Source organism: Taeniopygia guttata, chromosome 1A (assembly GCF_048771995.1).
Source record: "Taeniopygia guttata chromosome 1A, bTaeGut7.mat, whole genome shotgun sequence".
Taxonomy (NCBI): domain Eukaryota; kingdom Metazoa; phylum Chordata; class Aves; order Passeriformes; family Estrildidae; genus Taeniopygia; species Taeniopygia guttata.
Genome location: NC_133025.1, coordinates 65,615,581 through 65,641,147, shown reverse-complemented (window position 1 = coordinate 65,641,147; position 25,567 = coordinate 65,615,581). Strand labels below are relative to the sequence as shown.

The 25,567-nt window shown below is 40.1% G+C and overlaps 1 protein-coding gene across 13 annotated transcripts in view; it reads left to right on the top strand.

Annotated features, from left to right (window-relative positions):
- SLCO1C1 (solute carrier organic anion transporter family member 1C1) overlaps positions 1 to 24,437 on the top strand; it is a 53,259-nt gene extending 28,822 nt beyond the window's left edge. The window contains exons 1-17 of one of the 13 annotated variants that reach the window (XM_041713670.2): positions 8,572 to 8,586; positions 10,012 to 10,071; positions 10,746 to 10,858; positions 11,813 to 11,964; positions 13,202 to 13,343; positions 13,421 to 13,553; positions 14,864 to 14,979; positions 15,543 to 15,689; positions 15,806 to 15,904; positions 17,882 to 18,127; positions 18,991 to 19,155; positions 19,637 to 19,832; positions 20,789 to 20,951; positions 21,702 to 21,886; positions 22,874 to 22,938; positions 23,074 to 23,191; positions 24,071 to 24,437. In XM_041713670.2, the coding sequence (XP_041569604.2) occupies positions 11,836 to 11,964; positions 13,202 to 13,343; positions 13,421 to 13,553; positions 14,864 to 14,979; positions 15,543 to 15,689; positions 15,806 to 15,904; positions 17,882 to 18,127; positions 18,991 to 19,155; positions 19,637 to 19,832; positions 20,789 to 20,951; positions 21,702 to 21,886; positions 22,874 to 22,938; positions 23,074 to 23,191; positions 24,071 to 24,284 (2,118 nt within the window). In that variant the 5' untranslated portion in view covers positions 8,572 to 8,586; positions 10,012 to 10,071; positions 10,746 to 10,858; positions 11,813 to 11,835 and the 3' untranslated portion in view covers positions 24,285 to 24,437. Of the gene's footprint in view, positions 1 to 456; positions 1,816 to 6,178; positions 6,356 to 6,716; positions 6,881 to 8,410; positions 8,587 to 10,011; positions 10,072 to 10,745; positions 10,861 to 11,812; positions 11,965 to 13,201; positions 13,344 to 13,420; positions 13,554 to 14,863; positions 14,980 to 15,542; positions 15,690 to 15,805; positions 15,905 to 17,881; positions 18,128 to 18,990; positions 19,156 to 19,636; positions 19,833 to 20,788; positions 20,952 to 21,701; positions 21,887 to 22,873; positions 22,939 to 23,073; positions 23,192 to 24,070 lie in introns of those variants that run through there. The other 12 variants (XM_041713669.2, XM_072923769.1, XM_072923768.1 and 9 more) reach the window with 12 other exon arrangements.
- The last annotated feature ends 1,130 nt before the right edge of the window (positions 24,438 to 25,567 follow it).

Genomic DNA, 25,567 nt, shown 5'->3' with positions numbered 1-25,567 from the left:
AAACAGAGAGAAGGGTACATCCTGTTTCAAAAACTTGAAGGAAAGAGCAAAATCTCAGCTGGGACTCTTTTTGCTAATAAAACATTATGACGTTATTGTTGCTGCTGTTGTTGCTGTCATTATGCCTGTAAAGCAAAAATGCCATCAAATGGTTTTGATATCACTGGTACTGTTTGTGAGGCAACCAAAAATTATAGTAACTGCCCTAAAAATATTGGTGCTATTCTTGCTGAAGCACATTGGGGTGGAGGTTTGGCAATGCCTGAGATGCTTTCTTGAGCACAGACCACTCTCTACCCGACCTGGGCAAGCTGACAAACTCCCCTCCCCAGGGTCATCCTCTTTATTGCAGTGTCCTTACCCAGCCTTACCTGATGAAAATATTAATGTGTCCTTGATGCCTTCTAGTCGTGTGCTGCCTTTGACACAGGCTCTGATCAATCATTTCTCTCTCAGGTATGTGTACCTGGGGCTGACTTTGGTCTTGGGCACGGTGTCCATTTTCTTCAGTGTTGCTGTCCTTTGGGTTCTCCGAAAAAGGTCATCTCCACAAGATGAGACCCTCTCAGCCAACGGGGAGAGAGGCGCCTGTGGGACAAAGAGCAGAAAAGATAATTTTGTCAATAGTGACCAGTTAATTCAGTCAACTTACTGGCCAGAAAAGGAGACCAGACTTTAGGAAAACTGAGATCTCCACCGTGATTTTACCCAGTGAGTGGTGTTCCAGGCAAAAATCCATCATCAGTGAAGCAGTATCTTAGTAGCCACCCTGAAAATGTTCACCCTCTTGCAATTTTCACCCAAAAGCAAAGACCACCAATTTTTTAGCACGTGAACAGCTCTAAAAACACTGCTCACCATTTTTTTTTCCTGCTGAGGGAGGGGATTTCCTATGGCTGCCATGGGACCAGCCAAGAGGAGCCAGGGCACAAAACCTGACTTGGCAACCTGAAAGGTGGAGGGATCTCCAGCACAGAGCCCATCCTGGCAAGGCACGGGGCAGGAGGAAGGTTTGCTGGGAGGAAAAATCAGCCACAGGCTCTGGGCACCTCATGAGTTCAATCCATAACACCTGGGATGTGGAGTGTTGTGGTTAGGAATCCGTTCTCCAGTAGCTTTTGTTACAGCACAACGATCAGCAATAGAAGTTGTCCTTACAAGAGTACCATCCAAAGAAAACTGGAATGAAAATAGAGCTTCTTTAGATTTCCAGCAGTTTCTTGCTACTTGCTAGTACTCAGTGTACTAAATAATTCCATGCACTTTATGATGTAATAACAAAATTATATGAGACACATATGATTTCTATTTTAAAAAGCTATGAAAAGACAGCTTGGGAAAAATAAAATGAAAATTAATTAAAAGACCAGGTGACTTGGGGCTTTTCCTTTTGATTTATTGTATTTTCTAGCTGAAACTAAGGCATTTTTAGTCTTTGTCTATATTGGATATTATTATATTTGGGGTGGGCAATGCAAAGGAGAGCTGTTTAATATGCAGAAAATCTCAAGAAAGTTTGCACTGGAAAAGATAATTGCAGCACCACAGGGATAGCCTTTAAAGCAACCAGAATTTTTGAGCACATGATGAAAGGCAGGCTTCATCCTTCACCATGATATTGGCAAAACAAACCCATGTCACATCATTTGTGTCCCAGCAGTGACTGTAAGTACCCTGCTGCCTCTCCTGTGGGGTTCACTGGGCTTAATCAATGACCAATGATCAATGCTTGTCCTGTTCCATCAGGGACCTACCTAATCCAATCAACAGCAACAACAAGAAGGATGGTGCCTAAGCACCAAAAATCTGCAGAAGGTAAGGCTTTAAACCCATTACTGGGGAAAATGCATTTGTCAGAGGAAGAACCAGTGTCACCCAGATTTGCCACATGGGTGAGTGTGGGTCTCAGATTCAGTCAAAGAGAGAAACTGAGAGTTTCTAGCCAGGCAGAAGCCTGGGAAAGAGATAAAGAACTATTTACATTCTTCTCCAGCTCTTTCCCAGGCTTCTGCCAGGCTAGAAACTCTCAGTTTCTCTCTTTGACTGAATCTGAGACCCATAGGTGAGTGTTTGCCAGTGGCCTGGAATTTGGAGACCCAGTCTCCTGTCCCAGATCTTTGTCCTCACAGGTGACTGTCAGAGGCTGTGGGCAGTGAGGTCTTGCATGTCTGTGGCTGTTCCCACTGGGTTCAATATCACTGGATGTTGAACTAAACAAACATAATTAAAATAATCTGAAGGTTTATGGAGGTGGGACTAGGCAAGAGTTGTGGTTGGGGGGAATCACAAAGACTGGCGTTCCCATCTCAGGTCTCATTCGTATTAGATCATCATAAAAACAGCAAAAATTGTCAAACTGCAGCAGCACCCAGGAGTGAGAGCCGTGCTGGGAGCCTTCCATAGCCTCCTGAGGAGGGCACTTCCCATAAAATGAGCTGTCAGATCCCTTGAGAGAAAGGGGGAGCCCAGCCTAAGTGCACACAGGGATATAAAAAGAGAGATATCTGCATTTCACTCAGAGCTTGATGTTGTGTGTGTCATGACAAGGGGGATGATCCCTACTTTGTGAATCAGTCCTGGCGAGGACGCTGCTGCTCACCAGCTATGAAGCTGTCACAGGGCCAGTTCTGCACGTGCCTGGCAGCAAGAGGGCCAGGAAAATTCACTGATTTCACCTGGGAGAAAGAAAATTTTCTTCTCAGGAGCTGGAAGAGTGCTTGCTTTGGATTCAGTAGGAGAATGATGTTGATAACACACTGATGTTTTAGTTGTTGCTGAATTATATTTACCCCTAGTCAAAGACTTTCCAGCTTCTCATACTCTGCCAGTGAGAAGCTGCACAAGTAGCTGGGAGGGAGCATGGCCAGGGCAGCTGGGCCAAACTAGGCAAAGGGATATTCCCTTCCCTGGAATGCCATTTCCAGTATTTAAACTGGAGGGAATTGGCCAAGAGAAACCAGTGATTAAGGAACAGTCTGGATGTCAGACAGCAACCAGATTATGCATCAAAAATTTGTCTTCCTCAGGTTTTGTTTATTTTTTTCTCCCTTTTCATTGCAATTATTATTATTCTATTATTATTCTCTTTTATTTTATTCTAATTATTAAACGGTTCTTAACCCACAGGGTTTACCTTTCTTTTACTTTTTTTTTTTTTTCAATTCTCCACCCCACCTCTCTGTGGAAGCAGGGTGAGCAAGCAGCTGCATAATATTTAATTGTTGGCTGGGGTTAAATCACAACAGGCAAGTAAAGAAATTAAGATAAATAAACATGTCCTACTCTAGTTCAGAAAGAAACAAGGACATAAAAAATCAGCTTCATGGGTTATCTCCTTTGGTTATATATTATGCCTGTACTTAGTGAATAAATCTTTACAATATGGGCTTTCCTTCCATAACCCATTTTCTTTACACATAGGAATACCAGAAAATAAGTTGTTTCAGTAACTCTTATTTGCACTGTATTTTGAAAATGTCCATTTTTCTCCTCCCTTCCTTCAGCTATGATAATCCTGTAAATTAGCAAGCAGATAGAAACCATTCCCACTTTGAACTATTTTTAATCTGCTGTTTTATTTTTGTGCTTTAAGTAGTAACATGGAGGCATGGATGAATGTCTGACCACAGATACACATTCTGCACTTGTTATAATACTTTGAAAAAATTATCTCAGCACTATTTGGAACTGTCATCATCTTCCTACCAGAATTTTTCATCTTAAACTAGATCTGCAACAGGTGCTGTCATACCAAGGTCAACAAACCTGGATCTTTGATTTTCTTTTTAGAGTTAGAGATCCTAAACCACAGCCAACAGACTGCAAAGAAGCAAATGCCTTTCACTTTCAAAGGTGGGACTGTTAAAAGAATGAGCTGAGGTGATTTCCCAACCTTTGCTGTCAGCCTTAGAGGCCAGAGTGGGACTCACCCCCTTTTTAAAAAGTACTGTGTATCATGTAAAGGTGGGATATTATGGCAAGGTCCCCAGCTGTCACATAATAAAATGCCATGAGCCAAAGGCACATTTCCTCTCCTACCTCCCAGCAAAAAATGCAACTCTCAAATGAAATTGCATGTCTTAGTCACAGGCACATCATTTTTAATCTTGTCAGGAGGGAATCTTCAAAAACTTCTAGCAAATAAAATGGTAAAAAGGTGAGATCAGAAGACTGAGGGAACAATCCATTTTATATAGCTATATATAAAATATAGCTAATATAGCTATAGCTAATATATAAAATATATATTATAATATATAAATATATAAAATATAGCTATAGAGCTCATGCCATCCCAGCATCAGAGGGAATTACTGAAAAAAACAGTGAGGAAGGGGTGTGGATCTCTCACAGAGAGTAAACAGGTTGAATAATTATAGATTCCCTCCTAGAAATGCCCAAAATAATGAGGAAGATTGATGTATGAAAGCACTAGTGCAATATTTTGAAATAACAGCACAATTGCTATAATCTGAGAGAAAACACTGACAGCACAACTTTGGCTGGTTTGACTGATAATGACACAACATGCAGCTTAATTCTGCAAAACATTACAAGTTACTAAAAATTCTAGAAGCTATGAAGTGCATAGGCTTGCAAGCAGCTAGGTTGAAGGGGTATTTTAAAAGCAATTGCACATAGATAAACATTATTAACAATTATTAATAATCTAGCCCAAAGGCTGTTGCCTAGAGGGATCATAAATCTTATCAATCAGTCTGGTTGTCTTTTTTTGTGCCCTGGAGCATCACTAAGCAGGTGCTGCATGAGGCAGCTCCTCATCCAGTGCTAATCAACCTCCAGAAGACAAAAAGTCCATAATTGCTGTAAAAATGATGAGAGGCAATTTAAATGTGAGGCTCTTTAATGGTGATTTAAAGTGCTCATTAAAAGGGCCTTACTTAAGCAACATGTGGCTAATATCAGGAGGTTAGTTAACCAACAGTTCATCCAGATTAGTGCAGTTCATTGAATTTTGAAGAGAGTAAATAAGGAAATGATTTAGTGGAGAGCACATGGAGCACATTCTCACAGCTGGATGGCGACCAGGCCAGGAATCTCTCTCTCATGGCTGTTGAGCATGGTGAGTTTGAAAGGTTGTTGTACACAACTAGAACCCTCTTGTTAATCCTGTGATGTTGGCACTTCTCAAATAAGATGTGGGAAAACACAAACTTGTTTAAGTAAAAACCTATGATAAGATTATACAGTCAGCAAAAAATCTGTTTATTTAACTGTACAGACAAACTGTTTTCCAGTGTCTGGAAATCAAGCAGGATAAAACTATAATAGAATTTGTTTTTCTTTTTCACTAGAACAGTCTTTGGGATGTTCCTGACATCTGATAGATTTTTTCTGTCAGGAAAAAAATCAATTCACCCATTCTTGTAAAAGATCTGCTCTAGTGTAACAAGACAGATAAACAGTTTATTGAAGTGGTTTTGTGTAGAACATCAGGTATTTAATTACATGAGCCATATTAATTTTTTCAGTCCTGTTAGCTCAATTGATATCCCAGGCCATGTAAAGGTGTTGGGGGGCTTGCCCTGGGGTTTCACCTGAAGCCAGCACGGTTTTTGTTTCTGCTATGATGCAGCTCACATTTGGATGGGTTACTAAAAAGGTCTAAGCACTCTCACCTGCCAATGATTTACACTTAATTCTGTGTCTTTAGTAACAACTCCAATCCAAGCTGCTGGTTAGGACTGAATGCAAAGAGAAGCTGTACAACCAGCATTGATATCTACCTTTTGTATTTTAAATTGAAAAAAAAAAAAAAAAAAGAAAAAACAATAATTAAAACAGCACATCATGGTCTACTTTTCCCCAGACGGATGCATGATGCAAATCAATGAGAAAATTATCAAGTTCTTTTGAAAGGCAAATGATCCACTGAGCAGTGGAAAGATAAATTCTCAGACACTGACTAAGTTGGAGATCACAGATCAGCTGTTTTTCTCTCTTGTTTGCTCAACAGCACTAAACAGAAACTAGACACTGGGACAGGAGCACCAAAGAATCATTTTCTGTTGTGGAAAAGGCTATTTTCACCCTCTGAGGATTTCTGCAGTATCTTAACTACAGGAGTATTTGCTTACACTTGCTGTACACGATCCCTTTTATTTAGTTTGCTAACAAAGAGTTAAATTTTAAAATACATTGATTTTTCTGTATCTAGGGATTAACGTCCTGAGAATAAGAAGGGCTCTAATCAAAGCTGCCCACTCCAGCTGGCCCCTGCCTGGCCAGCAGCTCCCTGCTACTGCTGCCCCCTGCAAATTGTGCCTTGGCAGCGTCTTCTTCTGGTGGGATCTGCTGCCACCCTCTGCCTGGAGGAGCCTGCAACCAGCTAAAGGTGATTAAAGGTGGCTAAAGGTTCTAAAGATGACTTACTGTGGCTTTTGTAAGGACTCCTTTTATGAGGAATCAGAAATCACTGATATATCAGTGTTCTTCTTAAGGGGATTTTTTACTATCCTATAATTAGTATATAATATAGTAATATATTATCTATGTATAATATATATTATATATATTATATATAATATATTATATCTATAATATATAGTATAAGTATATATAATTACACTTACAATATAATTACTAACTAATATCGTAATCCTATAGGATTACTATAATCCTTTTTTTTTTTTTTCCTGCAACAGTGAGTAATATGGAGATGGGTCTTGGAAAAAGAGATATGTCTCTTTTTTTAGGTGCGACTCCACAGTCTGATTTTACTTCAGTAGTTTCCCATTCTGGCAGTTTTAATCAACAGTTCTTGGTTCAAGAGGTCAGCTTTGATTTGATTTCCACAGACAGTTTGGACAGCAGCAGGTCTGAGGACAGAAAAATTCTTCTCAGCCATACTGAAAGCAAGGTACAAAAGATATTTTAATCCTGGAAAGTTATAAATTAATGGTATATACAGGGCTAGGAAAAAAAATAGAGAGAAACTTATTTTTATTCACTTGTCAGAATGATGAAAACAAAGAATTTTTCTTTTTTATATAAGGGAAACAAAGAATGTTTCCCTTATGTGAAAAAGAAAGTAGCACTATTTTCTACAGGTTCTACTGCTCCAAAGTAACAGAATAATTTTAGCTCCATTCCTTTTCAGATCCTTAGGATTAAAAGGCCAAAAACCCACTTGGGTAGGTCTGCTAATACATCTGAAGACAATCTGAAAATGAAAACTTGGGAATGCAAAGCTCCACCACAAAACTTTGTAAAACAGGGAATGCATGGTTGTCCTGTGACTAGAAGTGGGTAGCTGATGTTTTATGCCACAACAGGACATGAAGGATCAGTAACTCTGAAAAAAGAGTGAATTTCCATCCCTTGCATGAATTTAATGGTCAGTAATGCTCTGAGTGTGAGGACAACTCTTAGAAAAATTGCACTGATGGCAATGTTGGTTGTTTTGTGGGTTTTTTTTTCATTCAGACTTCTATAGGATGGATGCAATCATAACCTAACACCATGGATTTTCTCTGCAATGGTGAATGAAGTCCCCTTTGATCACGTTATTGATCAAATAGCCATGGAAAACTAAAAATTGTTCTGCACAAAATGTTAGAGCCAAAATGAATCAATAAAATAGCGGCAGAGGTTTATGGAAGATTATAGAGCAAGTTAACCTTGAAGCCATGATAGGACACAATGGACTGGTGGTTTGGAACAGTCAGCATGGATTTACCAAGAGCACATCAAGGTCTGACTGAGCTGGTTGATTTCTGTGAGGAAATGGTTGGTGATGTGGTGAGAGCGCTGGCAGGGGAGGGGGCAGGAGCTACCAGGAATGGAATATTTTGGTACAACATCCAGGTAGACAGCAGTCATATCTCACATGTCTTGAGCTTAATTTACCTTTTAAGTACAATTACTCTCAGGAATCAGGCAGAATGCATGGTAGGGACACAACCAAACAAACCTGTTCAGGTTTCCTTGAACTAGGGTTGTAAGTGATAAAGGACTGCTCCAAAGTACACATAGCCCTAATAAACTTTCATATTTCACCTGCCTTTGCTGCTAATAGCAATAAGCTATAAATATGAACAGTCTTCTAAGCATGAATGGTTCTTGAACACCCTCTTTCTTCCATATATCCAAGGTATTACATTTTCTCTTCCTGCAAGTCCTTGGCTGGCTCTAGCAGATCTGAACTGAATGGATTTTAGCCATAGACTGTGAAAATAAAACTTCGTAAGAAAATGCACTGGAAACAGAATTATTTCTAAGGTTGTGACACCATAATTTTAAACACCAGTAAGGTGTGAACCAGTCCAATCTAGACAATTTCAGGGGGAAAAAAAAAAAAAAAGATACTTCACAAGAATGTACAAGAGGAACACACTTGCACGTCTTCTTCCTAACTAACTTTTGACCTCTGTGGATAAACATGGATTTTGGGACCTTTAACAGAGGGCAGAACTGGGAGGAGACAAGATTAAAACATTGGTTTGAGTTGGAAGTTAATGATTCTTCTACCATGTACCAGCAGAGCTTTGCTTAAGGAGAGAATTCTCAGGCTTTTGAGCATTTGTGTGGCAGTATAACTGATGTTGTTGTGGATGAAGAACCTAGGTAGGAACCTCTTCAATACTCTTTCTGTTTGTCTTTGAAATGTTGTTGTTAGTGTTTGCAGCCATCAAACAGGACCTGTGTAGTTCCCAGCTGCATTTGCTGTGATTGGCAGCAGCAGTACCAGTCCTGGTGGAAGTGTCAATGCTTTAGTGGCGGCATCCTGCACTGTGTGTGTGTCTCTGAGCTGTCAGCATGGTGTGTCTTGAGCAATGAGCATTGGGGTCTGCACAGCTCTGTGATACTCATTTTTCATGTTAGCTGAGCTTCAGAGGTCTTGCTATGGGTGTATTTAAAAAGCAGGCAGTTGGATTAGCCCTGCAGTTAGTGTCAATCACTGCAGCTCCATAAAGTGCTGGAGGAAATCAAGTGGCTCTTGATTTGTGATTTGCTCTTCCGCTGGGCGATGTCACAGTCCCAGAGTGTGCAACTGTGGTGACAATCAGCCCAAAGACTTAGAGTGTCTTTGCTGCATTCTTAAAAGTCCTCAAACATTTTATTTTTTAAGAGCCCACAAAACCTGCAGCAAACCATTGTCTTGACCTTTGTAAACTTATTGCCTGTTATTCATGTGGAGGTTTTCTTTAGTTGATGTTCGTATTCATTATAATTTGAGTGTAATTAGGTGGGTATAAAACAAAGCTGAATTTATTTATATCCAATAAGGAACAGATCTATTGAAAAGGCCCAGAGTTAGGTCATGGTCCCTATAAAATTACATCCCCTGAAGCACTGAAGAAACCTGTCCTTTTCAAGGCTGGCTGCATTCACTCTGCAACTGAATTGCAACTTGCTGCATAATTTCCCGTGGTGTCCTGGCAGCTGGCAGCTCCCAGCAGCACAAACAATGCACACTGATTATTAGTTGAGAGCCTTGGTTTCCTCCCACCCAAAGTGTTTTTCAGAAGAGACTGTACTAAGCATAAAGTAAAGTAAAATTTTCAAATGTTCCAAAAAGTGAACCGAGGGTTAAATTTCATTTGTCTGTACTGCTTAGAACTTTTTAGTGGACCTTTTTTTTTTTTTCTCATTTTTTGGGAAGAGGTTTGTTTTCTTCCCCTAGGAAGAAAGATGGGTTAATTTGTGTTTAGGTTGATTGACTACCTAAACAATACCAATTATTTATTTGCCCAATCCTGTCTTTCTGCAAATGCAACTCTCTCAGATCACTATTACAAAAGAGTAGCTTATGCAGGCAAAAAATGATAGTTTTAGAGAACTCATATTAGTGAAAGGGCACATTTGGTGCAGAAAGCTTCATACTTTTGCTTTCATATTTTCAACCAAACCTTTAAGTTGTTAAACATGGGAAAAATTCTAATGAAAAAAATCTAAAATAAGAACTTTATCAATACTTAAAATTATCAGGCTCAGCAGCTACTGTATGTTGCCATCAATTGTCAATTGACCTTTTATCTTTTTTTCTAGTGCTCTTGTGGCCTGGAATTTCCCCAGCCCTCTTCTCTTCCATCTCCAGCTGAAATCTGTGTAGGTCAGGGTCATCTGAGGGTGGGAGGAGATACTGTCACCAGATTCTAAATCATGTTGTACCTTTAAATTGTCAAAAAATTCCACTTCTCCAATTCTGTGCCCTGCAATGATACGCTCCCCCAGCAGATTACTGTAGTCATCAATGTATCATAATTAATGAGGAGAAGTTTGTATCTTCAGGTTACACAGAGACAGGTGAATTTTAGAGGGCCAGCTGCTCAAAAATATTTGTGTACTAGCTTTCCTTGAGCACCAGTAATTTTATTTCATAACATTTTTGTTCATAGCTTGCAGTGTTGGAGAAATCCTTTCTCTACTACTTGTTCCTATCTGTCTGAGTAGCCAAGGGGAAGGAGAAGCCAATTTTTTTTTGTCCTGATACATGTGGTGACCCAGCCTTATAGCATAGCCACAAAAGAGTTTGGGAAGTAGATATTAGCAGTGGGAAAGCAGATGGACGTTTTCCAGCATTGGAAAAGTTCATCCAACTTTTTTCAGCTGCATTCAAGCATATAAAATCTCTCTTTGTGTGATTTGTTCCTTCTCTCTCTCTTTTTCGGCCTTTTCTCAAATGAGGAGAGTATTGTGAAAGGTGAAACAAATCAGATCATGTGAGCTGTAATTTCTGAGTTCTGATTTGAGGGCATTAATTGCAATACTCCTATCTGCAGATCTGAACATGGCTTGTTTCAAGTGACCCATTTTTTTTCTGAGGGGCTCTGCAGTGGCTTCTGGATCGTCCTTGAGAAATCTTTTCTGATTGTAGTGGGAGTTGCACAAACAGGCAAGTGTTTTCATGCTTTAAATAAACTTTGCAAACAGACTTTATAGACTTCCTTTACAGCTTTTCTCTGAAGTTTCCTCTTTTAGTTGTTGTCCATCTCTCAGATACAGTTTTTAAAAAGTTTTTCTTTTTGTTTTTTAATGAAGTATTGAACTATCTATTGCAATAAACCAAAATACAACCTAATAACAAAACAAGGCTTTCAACACTAAAACGTTATGATGTTTCAAAGGATATATCATTGTCTATGGATACAGGAAGTTCCTGGGGAAACTGAAGCAGTTCTGCTGAACTGCTGAGTGGCTGATCATTTCAAGCATCTGGGCATATAGACAGCACTCTGCAAACAGAAAGAGATCAGGAATAGCCTGCATATTATTGCAAAAAGAAAAAACAAACAAACAAACAAATAATATCCTTACAGGAGGTCAGTTAGGTGAAATAATAAACACTTTTGCCACTTAGAATTATTTCCAACAAGCCAGTGTAAATGAATAAATTGGACAGCACACTGTTGCTACAGATTTTACCGAATCAAAGCCTGAGTTTTAAGCCACATGGCCTGCAAATTTAGAACTTCCTAAGACTCCCTGTGCTTCAGCACTAGTGCCTTTTTGACCCTTGTAGTTTATTTGTGGACAGAGATTTTGTCTCTTACTCCCCTGTCAAAACTGCCTTTTTAGCATTACAAGACAGGACAAGGTAGAAAGGGGGGAGTGCTCAAGTCTCTTTGAAAAAAAAAAATATGTCAAAACTAGATACTTCAGAAATTAAACAAATATACACTTTCACACATGCAAGTCATTGAGCCAAATCGTTTTAAGTAGAAAGGTTCAGTTTCAAAATCTCACATTTTCCTGTAATAGTTTCACCAGATTCATCAGAGAGGTCCTTGAGCAATTCCATTTTGGCATATGTGCTTTGGTATTTATTCCTGTTTTCTCTTGAGCTCAGGTCACTCAGTAAAGAAATCAGCCATGACAATGGATTCCAAACCCAGCAACGTCAGTGACTCAAACCAGGAGGCAGAACCTGACCAGCTTTTGGATGATGATGGAAACAAAAACCCACCAGTCAAAAAGACTTCCTCTTGCACTGGATTGAAGGTTTGGAGCCATAGCAATACCACCATGAATTACCATTGGGTTTTGTTAAGAAATGTTGTTCAAGGTGTGACATGCCAAATTCCTTCGTTCCTATACCTATCTTTTGAGGAACTGGGTATGCACTAGATGTCCAGATCTTATATTTTTTTCTAAATAAAACAAAAATTCATGATCTGCTATATTTATTCACAAGTTACTTGTAGGTGGATCCCCTTCTAGGTCATTAGAGAGAGGCAGCAGCTTCCAGTGGAAGACTTGAACCAGCCTCAATTAGGTGCCTACAATGCACTTGTCTGGAGGTTGTTGTCACTACCGGTCTTGTAGGGTCAGAATAAGGTGAGGTGAATCACATTTCATCAAATGTTTTGTGGCTTACCCAAGGATTGCATTTGAAAACCCAAACAACCTCAGTGTTTGGGGGTTTTTTGTGTTTTCATGCTTATCAGCAGTTTGAAATTTCACCCAAACCCTCTGAGAGTACTTCTGGTATAAGGCATGCAGGGTGATTCTCAGAATTTTTGCCAGTCAAGCTCAGGAAATATAGAACACATCAGGACAAACCCCACATTTGGAAGTTTTTTCATTCCCGACAAAAAGAGAGTAAATATACAAATTTTCAAGCTTTTTCTTCCTGGATTGGCTTCATTTGTTACAGTAGATAGCGTTGCAATATCTAAACCTGTATTTACTTTGTTTATTTACCCAAGTTTCTGTTGTATTAGAGCTCTTGCACAGTGAGGAACAAGTCTATTTGGTTTTTAGGCTATGTGGAAATCACTGGATAATATTTAAACATACTTAAATATTTTTCCAAATAAATCTTTATTTGCAAAACTCACAAGGTGTGCTGGTGGAAGCAACAGTCAAACTACAAGAGATTATTAAGCTTTTCCTTGTGAGATACATGGTACACAAGCAATATTTCAGAATATATCGTATGAGACAGAGATGAACTCAATCAGTGCCACATTCCTCATACTGATGTATCATAAAATCTTGCTTAAAGCATCAAAATGATTCCATATGATTGAGTTAGAAGCAGTTATGAATTGGCCTAAAATAAGGGACACGTGACCCAAGCAAGAGGCAATTTGGGTTTAGATTAACTTTGCCATTCTGATTGAGAAACAAATACATCATGGTGATGATCACTCCACACTATTTTAAATATATTTGATCCCTCCATGACCAGTTTTCCTGCCTGTCCCTCCTATTTCCTGTCTGAATCTTTCCCCAGGTGTTTCTGGCTGCTCTGTCCTTCAGCTACTTCAGCAAAGCCCTGTCTGGTACGATAATGAAAAGCTCCATCACTCAGATTGAGAGAAGGTTTGACCTGACCTCCTCCACCGCAGGGCTCATCGACGGCAGCTTTGAGATGGGTAATGGATGTTCCCAAACACACAGAGAACTGCTCAGAGATGGCATCTGGTGCTAATTCTGGTTCTCTACCTTGCAGGCAACTTGCTGGTGATTGCATTTGTAAGCTATTTTGGAGCTAAGCTGCATAGGCCCAAAGTAATAGCTGTGGGATGCTTTACTATGTCTTTGGGATGCTTTTTATCAGCCATGCCTCATTTCTTCATGGGATAGTAAGTATTAATTATGGCTAATTTGGGTAACCTAACATTGGAGTTGCATTGTGCTTTCTGGTTTTTAGATGAAACTTATTTAGATGTATATTTAGCCTTAAGCTTCCAAAGGCCCATGGAACCTTCCAAGTGCAATGAGCCTCACGTGCCACACACACTACTGTTGTGAGGGGCAATGTTCATTTAAAAAATACAGCTCTTCTGAAGTGAAAGTTCATCTCCTTGAGAAAATGAGATCACAGTGCTTTGGTTTCCACTCAGGCTCATTCAGAAAGGAGGCAAAGAATGCAGTGATGCTAGAGCCTGCAGATGGTTGAGTGCTGCTAGAACTCATACCAGTTTTTTCCTGTTCCAAATGCATGAGCCTGATTAAACTGATTTTCTGTGTCTAGTTAATTTTTATTCACTTTCTCCATGCTCAGGGAATGACTCCGTCATGCTTGTATGTGATAATGTTTCTAGCCATAGCTTGAGCACAGGGATGACAAAAAGAGTAACACATATTTTCTGTTGATTTCTTAAATAAATTAGAATAATTTTAGGTATACTACTGCAAAAAGAAAACTAAGGAATGCTTTCTTTCATGTTAGTGGATCTCGCACTAAAACCAGACTTTTTATCAGTTTTTCACTCATTAAGACAGGACATGCATCATACTCAACTACACTGAGCAAGTCATGAACCTGAGTCTGAACACTGGCAGGGGAACTGCTCTGCACTGTGTCTCCTGATGACTGCTCTTTGTTTCAACCTGAAAAATAAGCCTGCCTGGTCTGACAGAGCCAGGGCAATTCCTTGAAGCAGAATGCGTGCTTTACCATGTTGTTCTGCTAAAGCTAATTGTACTTTGCCCCTCAGCAGCGCTCATTTCTGGGAGAGGGATCATGCTGAAGAAGCTGAACAGACCAAACACATATCTAAGATGGAAAGGGGACCTTTGCTCTAACTCAAGACATTCATCTTTTTCTCTTTGGCTGTGGGCTCAACACAGGGAGTTCACTTGGACCTGACCCTCAAATTAGACACCAAAAATTCAATCCTATCTGAAATACTTTCATGAGCCTTTTTGAATTTTCCAGCTTAAAACATTATGCCTTCCAGACAGAGAATTCTAAGTTTTATTTGGTTTTAATTTCAGTATTTTGGTTTTCTAAAATGCTTTTTAATAATCTTATTTGCTCCTTTGAATTTATATTTAACCAAAGATACCTTTCTCTTTAGGGAAACAGCAGCCAAGGTGGTTCCAGCCCTACCACACTGGTGTTTCCCTGGTGAGCACTGCTTCTAAACCTCCTGTTGTGTGTTTGCAGCTACAAATATGAGACAACATCACATAGAGCTGCTTCAGCCAACTCAACTTCCACCTTAAATCCCTGCTCCCTAGATCAAGATGTGAATGACACTGTCCTGGAAGTCTCACGAGCAGGTATGGAACTGTAAATGAAAGTACAAATGCAGGAGTTTTGTTTTGCCCTTGGTTGCAAGGACTCAGTTATCTGGAACTGGAGTTGGGGACAGGACAAGAAACTGCATGGAGTTTAACAGAAATAAATATAGATTCCTATATTCCTCCCTACAATATGGAATACAGCTGTTTTATGTGTTGCTTGTATGGGACACAGGTAGAAAATGAGCCAAGCTCTGCCCCAGAAACCGTCTCAAACTTCTCACATTAAAGATGCATGATATTTGCCAGTTAATATATTTATGAAAATATCAATAGATTATTTTTTTATCGAGCATTCTTTCTGATGGGTGATACTTACCTGTGCTTTTAGAAATCAAATGCAATGGAGGTGGAAGAATGTGTTATTAAAAGATCATAAAAAGTTATAATGGGATTGACAGCTTTCATTGATCTTCTATAAAGAAATGTTCTTAATACCTTGATCTTTAATCTATTATCATTCCATGTGCTACATTTCCTGTGATTTTCCCCTGTTTCCCATTCAAATACTTTATTACAAAGATGTCAACTCTCCTCTGCAGGCTGTGAGAAGGAGCCATCATCATACATGTGGGTATATATCTTACTGGGAAGCATGTTACGTGGGATTGGTGAGACACCAATAACACCACTGGGCATCTCTTACCTCGACGATTTTACTAAAGAAGAAAACGTTCCTGTGTATGTAGGTAATCTCAACAAGAAGTAAACTGGGAGATTCCTAGGCTAAGAGGTTGAGCACCCTGTGCAGAAGACAGCATTCAGCCATTAGAGGGTACTAGCATCTGCCTCATTGTATTTTCAGCGTTTTTGCACACCATAGCCATGATGGGCCCCATGTTTGGCTTCCTGCTGGGATCTCTGTGTGCAAAGCTGTACGTGGATATTGGATTTGTGGATCCAGGTAAGCAAAACAGAGGAAAAGTGAAAGTAAGCTAATGCTTGTTCATAAGAATTCCCTATAAACAGCTGCATATGTTTGCATTATATTAATTATAGTAATATATGTTATGTTTGAATTATATTTATTTAATTATTTTTATTGTAGAATTTATTGCAATTTTACTGAATTACTGAAAGCTTTTAGAGTAAAGGCAGAGTTAGACTGGGAGCATATTTTAGAACTGTGCTTTAAAGGATTGTAATTACACACTTTACTCTAAGAATTACTACCAAGAACTCTCACAGAAGCAAGACTTATTTTTTTTAATCTGGAATTTTAACAAAGAGATTCTGCTAGTACAGCAGCTTTACAGTTTGGGGGAATTACCCACCCTTTCCACTAAGTATTTTACATTATTTACATTTCACATAGTTTTTGCAGCACAACATATACTTTTTGTCCCAGCCCTTCCTTATTCAGATGAAATGCCAACACATGTATGTGTTCACAGCTGCACAATGCCAGAGGGACACAGCAATCCTTGTAAGTGGTGGCTGTTCCTTTTCATTGACCTTGTTTTTCTAGCAGGACAGAGAAGTTTTATCTATTTTATCTTTGCCCTTTGTTAAGCCAGTGTTTGATTTTATTTGGGAGTAAAGAGAGTGAGCCAATTTTGGACATGAAGTGAAAAGTCTTGGTCACTCACCAAACATGCCAGAATTAAAAACCATAAAAATTCAACCAGCTACTCTCACCTGCTTTGCAGTACAATTAAAGCCATGGGTAATTTCACTGACACTACAGAGAATGTCCAATTGCTTAATAGCTGTTGGAATATGAGGTATTGATGATTCTGAGATTGTAGAAAGTCTCTGTCTCTCTGCCCCGTTGCCAAAGAAGAAGCCATAATTCGTCTGTGCTGGTTTCAAGGTTGTTTATTCTGTTTATCTCTAACATGTTCTGCTGCCCTGCCGCAGCTCTGTCCTGCAGGGCAGCGTGTGGGGCTCTGCCCTCAGTGGGATGTTACAAACATTAAATACCAGAAACTACCTGTGCTGGATTTACAATAATGTGCCAATATCTGTCACCTACCTTGAACAGTGTGTCCCCAGCCTAAACCAATAGAAAAATGCCAACACTACAGTGAAACATGGAGGGCATGAAGAAGGAGAAAAAGGACAAGACACACCCAATTTCCTCCATCTTGTCCCCTCTGAACCCCTGATCTAGAATCCTAAAATTTTACTTTTGCACCCATGCCACAGTTAATTATCCTTTCTATCAAACACTCAGAGCTTGTAATTCATCCTGTAAGATTGAAAACTCTTTTCCATGGGCAGAGATCACAGACAGTGTCTTTGGGGGCTCTGTACAGGGGGGTTCTTGACCCCCTGCCAGGGTCCCAGGCAATCCAGGGCAGACAGAGGGAAGCCCTGGACTCCCACAAATAGCAACCTACACAGTTCAGGAAAGCAGAGCATGGGCTCGGGAGCCAAAAAGCACACCACACTTGAGGCCTGTCTGCCACCCTTTTTGGTTTCCCATGTGTTGGGTAAGGACCTTGGTGTTGCTGTGTCTGCCACAAAACATCAGCCAGTGAAAGGTGTAGAATGGCAGATAAAATAATGCTGGACAAACAGGAATGGCTTCAAGCCAAAAGAGAGTAAGGTTGGGTTAGATGTTAGGAAGACATTCTTCCCTGCAAGGATGGTAGGGCATTGGAACCAGTTGTCCAGAGATGCTGTGGATGCCCCATCCCTGGAAGTGTACAAGGAGGGTCTCAGACCATCCTGGTCAACCCCAAGTCCAAACCAACCCATGATTCTGTAACCCCATGCAGGGTATGACTCCTGATGTCTTCACTGCATGGCTCTTCCCTCACTAGATGTTTCTTGCTGGAAGTCAGACACTATAAAATGCAGCTGCCATAGCAGAAAAAGGCTGGGAAGGTTCAGCTTCTTCACTGGGGTGATTTGTGTCTGTTTCCCTCATTTCCAGGGAGCATCACTATCACCCCACAGGATTCCCGCTGGGTGGGTGCATGGTGGCTTGGCTTTTTAATAGGTGGAGCAGCCAGTTTCCTATCTGCTATTCCATTTTGCTTCCTGCCAAAGAGTCTGAAAAAGCCAGAAGAAGCCAAGAAGGACAAAACTTCACATGGGCTCTTGGAAAACATGGATGCCACGGGGAATAAACTTTCTCCTGAAAAAACTAAGCCAAGGAAGTGGTCAGTAATGCTGAAAGGCAAGTGTTTCTCATATTGTATAAATGTGAAAAGCAATAGGCACAACACACACAGGAAATGTAACAGAATATTTTACCTCCCCTGCACTTCCATCTAAAGCAGGCAGGTATCCCCAGGAAAGGAAAGGTCCACCAAAAATTATTAGAAGTGTAAGAGCTTGTTCAGGACTCTGAGGTTCTGCATGCATCACCTGAAATAAATCATCATTTGAGTGGCACCTACTTCTAAAATATTGCACTGGAAGAAATTTGAACAGTGGAAAAGTGTTCCTGTATCTGAACCTAAAGAAAATATTCAAAGGCTCCTTTTGCGATATGGAAAGACAAAAATTCATTTGAGAGAGTTCATGGAGACTCTGAAGTACACTGGTGCCTGATGAAAATACTTCACTCTTGAATAGCTCTGGTTGTGCAATCCTTAGGCCAAAAAAAGTGGTGGAAAGGTGATGGGAAGAAATGGCTTTGCTTCGTTTGTCAAATTTTTTGTTCAGATCCCAGTGGAAGACACTGGACATCCCTACTGAGGCAGCTCTCACTTAGCTTTGAACCTTTGATAATATTCATGCCAGCTGAACAAAGTCTGTGCTGTGTGGAGCCCCTTAATCTTCATGTGCATATCTCAGTGGAGCAGCCAGGGCTTAACCCATACTTCTGTCTTCTTTTAGGGTTCCCTTCCTGTATCTCAACCTCTGGTGTTTCTCAAGAACCCGATTTTACTTTCAGATGCCCTCATGCAAAGGGAGATCAGTACAGCTTGCACTTGGACAGCTGAGAGCAGGACCTTGCCCCAAGTTTTGCAGGTTACTCACCAGTAATTATGCCATGCATCTTTCAATGCCAACTCATATGTCCCTTTCTTTCAGATTTCTATAACTCCCTGAAAAAAGTGTTGGGTAATCGAATGTACTTTACATTTTTGTGTTGCTCACTGTTACAGTTCAGTAGTTTTATTGGTTTCGTGACTTACAAACCAAAGTATATGGAACAGCAGTATGGACAATCTACATCCAAATCCAACTTTCTAATAGGTGAGTTCCACTGTGCAAGGACTGCTTGTGCTGTCAGCAGTGCATGGGGATGGGCTCTGGTGTGCTTTATCTGGGGCTGAATCCATGCAGAACAGGTGGAGGTAAATAGTGGTCTGACCTTAACCTGAATTATAAAAAACACAGAGTTTCTGTCTGTGGAATCAAAAGAAATTTTTAAGTTATATTACATTGCATTGCATTTATATTATATTTATACTAAGGGCACCCCAAATATGCAGTGAGTGTGGTGTGGAAGTTTTAGTTGCTGAAGCATCTGGCAAGTTCCTGGCAATGGGAGTGGGTTTGGAGGTTAGGCATTTCACAAACCATACGTGCAGCCCAGGGGCTGGGCTGAACACAAACCTTCTTGAAGTCGTAACAGACCATAAAGATGCCAGGAACAAAAAAAACTAAGGACAAACTTTGGCTCTTAAGACTATAATCTTTAATTCTAACATTCCCCTTCTATAATCTCTTTCAGGAGTGACATCCTTACCTCCTGTAGGTCTTGGAATTTTCTTAGGAGGGCTTATAATGAAAAAGTATAAAATGGGCATTGTTGCAGCCACAAAGTTTTCACTTACCATGTCATTTTTGTCCTATGCCATCGGCTTGTTGCACTTTTTTGTTGGCTGTGATAACCATGCGGTGGCAGGAATGACAGTGTCCTATGAAGGGTGAGTATGAAATAGAAAAAAATTATTGTTTTTTTCTCCATAGTTCTCAAAAAATGTTCTGTGACATCAAGGCAAAAGGAGAAACATGCTTTTGCAATGCTTGAGAGAAAGTGACCACTGCCACATGTCACTGGGGTGGTTTTGTTGGTCAGCAGAGTGTCACCTGAAAAAGCCCAGCGCTGGTTAAATATTAATTAGGAATTATTTCATTAGCAATGCAGGTTGTTTTGTTGGGGGAGGGTGGGAGTATTGCTGTGCAAGGTTGTCACTAGGAATGTAAACAGTGGACCAGGGAATATGCTCAGGAAACACTGGGATGAAAGAATGGCAAGCACATCAGTTTCATTTACCTAGAAAGGAGAAGATGAATGAAAACATATCTTTTTGCTCAATACACAAAGGATGTCTGAAAGCAAAAGATTATACTAAATTATCTTTTATATCTTTAATAATACTAAATTATCTTCATATCCTCTGTGAAAAGTTAGGCTAGGCTTCAACAGAGGAGTATTTTTGACTACAGAGACCAGGAGATTTGGTTTCTGTCACTGCTGTGTTTTTACCAGCTGATAAAGATATACTTGATAATGCTGTGATAACTCTTCCTAGTTCTAAATTGAGTTAGGGGGGAACCCAAATGACTTCTCCCTCCTTTCTCTTTTCTGTCTACACCTGTAAAATCAGTAGCCATGTATTCAAATTCAATGTATTTATTTAAAATACATTGTATATATTCAATGTATTTATTTAAAAGTTCTCCATAATCTAGTAATGGCTTTAATGTCACTGCAAGTAGGATGGAATCTCAAGCAGACCAATAGAGATGTAGAAACTCAGCTGTGTCCTGGGTGTGTGAGGTGGGGCTCAGAACGGCAGCACTGTCACACAGAAGGGTCTTCACTGACTTCAGCACTGAATTAAAAATGTCTTGCACTTGTCTGATCTTAATTTCCAAGCAACCCCATTCTGTACCACAACAATTCCCTGTTTTCGGAATGCAACTCTCACTGCAAATGTGCCTCCAAGGTGTGGGATCCTGTGTGTGGAGCCAATGGGATCACCTATTTTTCAGCATGTCTGGCTGGGTGTGGGACTTCTGTGGGACATGGAAAGAACACAGTAAGAGACCCTGCTTTGCTTTCCAAAGTTTCCTACCAGCTAATTTTCCATGTAACATCAGGGATTTAGTAGGATAATGCATTTCAGGAAAGCCAAAGTTACTGGGGACTCGTCAGTAAAAGATTTTTGATTTCTGGCTACAAACAGCACAGGAAAGAGAGATTTCTCTGAGTTATTGCATTAAGCAAAAGGCCCTAGCTCCTTGTTCTAGATATTAACTTTCATCTTCTGTAGGCTGAGCACAAGTGGGAGAAACACACAAATCAAATTGGTTTCATGTTGCCTGAAGGTTGTCCATAGGCTTTGCCTTTCATAAATGTCATTTTGGCTGCCCTGAGGCTTTACCTGACAGCTGAAGTACACTAAGATAGAGTAGTATCTTCCCTGCTACTGATCATTAAAGTATGAAAAATAGGCTAAGTAAAGGCAGTTTTTTTCCTCCATGTGAGACTTTGGCATGTCAGGAAACTGCTTGTTTTTCTGGGTGACTGACTTTTGCTTGGCATGGAAATAATGCCCAATAATGTCTTGGGGATGGAAACAATGCCCAGTAATGTCTTTGCCCTAGAGAGAAAGCCCCAGTCCATGGATGTAAATCTTCACTGGGCTGTGCCATTTGCATGTTTCCTGATGTCAGGAGATCACTCCAGAACATAAATGTTCTGGAGCCATCTCTTTATTCTGTTTTCTCTGCAGGAGAATCCCCATTTCATAAGCAGTATCCTACCAAACCTGTTTTGTCTCTTCCAGGTCTTCCATAACTGCAGATGTCTTGAAATCAACAGTTCATGGACAGGAAACAATTCTGCCACCTTGGGGCAATGTCCAAAAAGTGATGATTGCTCAACAAAGTTCATTTATTACACAGTAATACAAGTCATAGGTGGCTTTTGCTATGCCCTGGGAGCCACTCCTTCATACATGCTTGTGTTTAGGTGAGTACAGCTGCCTGTTGACCAAAGGCTTTCTAGGGAGGTTTTCAAAGTCATGTTTGTTTCCTTACCTGAGGGAAAAAAAGGAGTTTCTTGCTGATCAGGACCTGTAGTGGTAGCACAAGGAGTAATGGGTTCAGACTGAAAGAGGGAAAGTTTAGGTTAGAAGAAATTCCTCCCCGTGAGGGTGGCGAGGCCCTGGCCCAGAGAAGCTGTGGCTGCCTGGCAGTGTCCAAGGCCAGACTGGATGGGCTCTGAGCAACCTGGGATAGTGGGAGGTGTCCCCGCTCATGCTTTTGGAACAAGAAAATCTTTAACATCCCTTCCAAACCAAACCATTCTGTGATTCTATGGTTCTGTAATCAGGTTTTCCAGAACATGTCCATTTTTCTGCTTGGATTTTGAAAGTGCCATGCAGTTGCCAGTATTTCTGGATATGCAAGGAGATGGCAGAGGCTGGAGATGTAATGAATTCAAGACCAGTGCCCGTTTCTGATGCCTGCAGCTCTCCATGAAACAGATGAGCATATTGCCAGGAGGCTTTGTGCTGTCCAAGATGTGTCCTTGTACAGAGGAATTAGGTTCAAGCGCAGAAAGATGCTGCACTAACCCTGTTACCTGCAGCTCTTTTATCTTAGGGCAATAGGATATTTCCCATTAAATATTCCATCAAGTGAGGGAAGTGTATGCCCAAGAGTGAAGGCAGTTGGAGAGATCATTTCCAACAGGTCGGGATTGACTCTGATTATGGCTTTAAAACTTCAAGTCCTTAATTATGTATAGGGAATGGACTTACCAGGAGCTATTTGATGAGAATCAGTCAATTAATTCACCACTTAACACACTTCAGCAGATGGAGGAAGCACTCTTCTTCCAAATTTTGGCTTTCCCGCAACAAGAATATCAAGTTCAGCTTATTTAATAGCAGTTTAATAGGCATGTCTAAGCACTAAATAGGCCAACACTTCTTACTTATCCCTTTTTTTCCAGATGTGTCCAGCCAGAGCTCAAAGCTCTCGCGGTTGGTCTATTCACACTCGTCATGAGAACTCTGGGTAAGAGAAATCATGGCAGGGTCCAATCCACCTCTGGAAGCCTGTAATCACCACTGAGGGAATATAGAGCTGATTTCTAAGAGGATGTCCTCTCCTGTGAAATCCTGTCCCATTTTTTTGCTCGTCTCCTTGCAGCTGGGATTCCAGCACCAGTTTATTTCGGTGCAGCCATCGACAAGACGTGCCTGAAATGGGGAAGCACCAGCTGTGGGAAGCGAGGGGCTTGCAAGCTCTATGACTCCAATGCAATCAGGTAAAGCAGAAATTAGGGCCCAAAAACCCTCTCTGGAGAAAGACATGCTTGGTTCTCCTACACTAAAGTGTGTGATCCAAAATCATGGTCAGATATCAGCTCTGGGCTCAGCTTTAAGTCGGTGCAGAATTCCTGAAATTGAAAAATCTCAAGATCAAATGTTAAGCTCTCCGTTTTTAGTCAGTTTTTATGTTGTACAAAAGAAAATTAATATCCATGTCTGAGATATCTTGAACTAATTGTGTAATTTGATATACTTAGAACCAATTAAAAATACCTCAGACTTTGGGACTTTAAAGAGGAAAGTTACCCAAATTTACCTTATTTCCAGGTAGTTTGTTCACACTGGCAATAATGTTAACTCTGTGAATTGGCCACTTTTGAGAGAAAAGTCCATGAAAGAATATTGTACTGAGTAGGTGTTGGTGAAAGCCAGTCACTGTCAGCTTCCTGGGGGAATGCTCCATAGATTTTTCTCAGTTTCACTTAAGCCTTGGCCACTTCTGATGTGTTTTTTATTTTTCCATGCAATAGAGCACTCTGGTGACCTCAATATATTTCTAGCCCTAAAGAGTCTAAAGCCTTAAAGTGATCCAAAAATCTTAAAAAAAAAAAAAAAAAAAAAAAGGAAGATGATGGAAGTTTCACTTTAGAATTACCCTCATAAGCAAAAAGAATATTATCAGTTCTTTAAGAAAAGTTTTTACAAGTAAAAGTGTCCAGGTTTTGGTATCATTCACAAACAATGAGTTTAAATGTGTTCCCCTAAGCGGTCTTTTTTTTTGTATATATGAGAGTTTTAAAGCCATTAAAGTGATTTTCTTCAGTGTTTTTGAAAAATTCAACACCTGGCCCAATATTCTATGCTCTGTCCCACAGGTATGTCTACCTTGGTTTAGGAGCAATTTTAAGAGGTCCTTCCTTCTTGATTGGAATATTTTTTTACACATTGATAAAGAAACACTTTCAAAATAAGAACTCCAGGCCTGTAGAGAATGGACAGGAAGATGCTGCTATGAATAAAGAAGACAATTGCAAGATCAAAGAACGTTTGCCAGGTTCTTCTGATGCAGAGAATGAATCCTCTATTTAGAAAGAAATTTAGACATGTGAATCAGGTCAGCTTCTTTTAGAAACACCAAAATGCTGTGAGTAACTAAATAATAAATAATACCACTGTACAGAGAGCATAACTAATAGCAAAACTGCAAACAACAACAATAAACACTAACAAACAAGAATGAAAGTGCCTGATGTCTACCTGATTACCAGTTACAGAACGAGTTACACAACCTGAACCAAATTCCCAGCAGACAAAGGAAAACCTCCTTAGCAGTTCTGACAGAGCCAGTCTGGGTATTTTTAGTGGGACCAAAGATGCTGCCAGAACAGCCACATGCCAAAAGCCCAGAAAAAGTGATCCTGACCCTGTATGCAGATCCATGCAGGGGACTGACACAGCAGGGACAAGCTCAAGGCTAGGACAAGCTTTCTGAATCCATGAAATTCAACCAAAATTCACGGTAAGCCGAAGCATTTAAGCCAAACACCTCACCAAATTGCATCATTGCACCTGGTTTTCATCTCAAAATTGGCAAAAGCAGTAATTTCCCAAGAAGCATTTTCTCTTACCTCAGCTGAAAAAGTTACGCCTGCTTAAAACTACACCCACGTTTTCATAAAGACAATGGGGTTTCGGTTTGTTGGGGTTTTTTTTGTTTGTTTGTTTTATTTTTAAGTCTTCGCGTCGTGGGATTTTATTCAAAAATACCTTTTTTAAAAAAAGTTTTAAGAGATTCTGAAAGCCAAGGATGTGATGCCCCGCAGTGTTCGGCAGAGGGCACCCAAAGAACGGCGTTACTCCCGATGAGCATCGCAATTAATCAATGTATTCTTCACGTTCACTTCGGGTTTTCCCGGGAGAAATTCATCACCAGCCAGGAAAAAACACCCATCCGTGTTCCTACACAAATTAAAATCCTCTAGCCTCATGTGCTTTAGCCCATCCACTCAAACCTGCATTTATCTGTTGGTTTGCTTTCACTGTACTCGCATCTCTTGGAGCTGGGCAAGTTGTTATTAAAGTTTTAAATGAAAAAGATGAGCCCTTGAGTACCATTTCAACAACAGGAAGGCTAACACTTTAAAATAGATGCTCAAGGCTCAGTGGGATATGGTTAATATACATATTAGCTATAAAATATATGCGTATATATGTTGAGCAAAATGCTGACTGGTTCTAAAATGTGCAGTCTGTCATGACAATCACTTAGCAGTGATTGCAGCAGCTGAAGGGAGAAGAATGGGACTTTTTTCCCCAAATGAAGTGATATTTACTGAAGGTAGAGGTTCTCCATCCATCAAAACTAGAGAAGT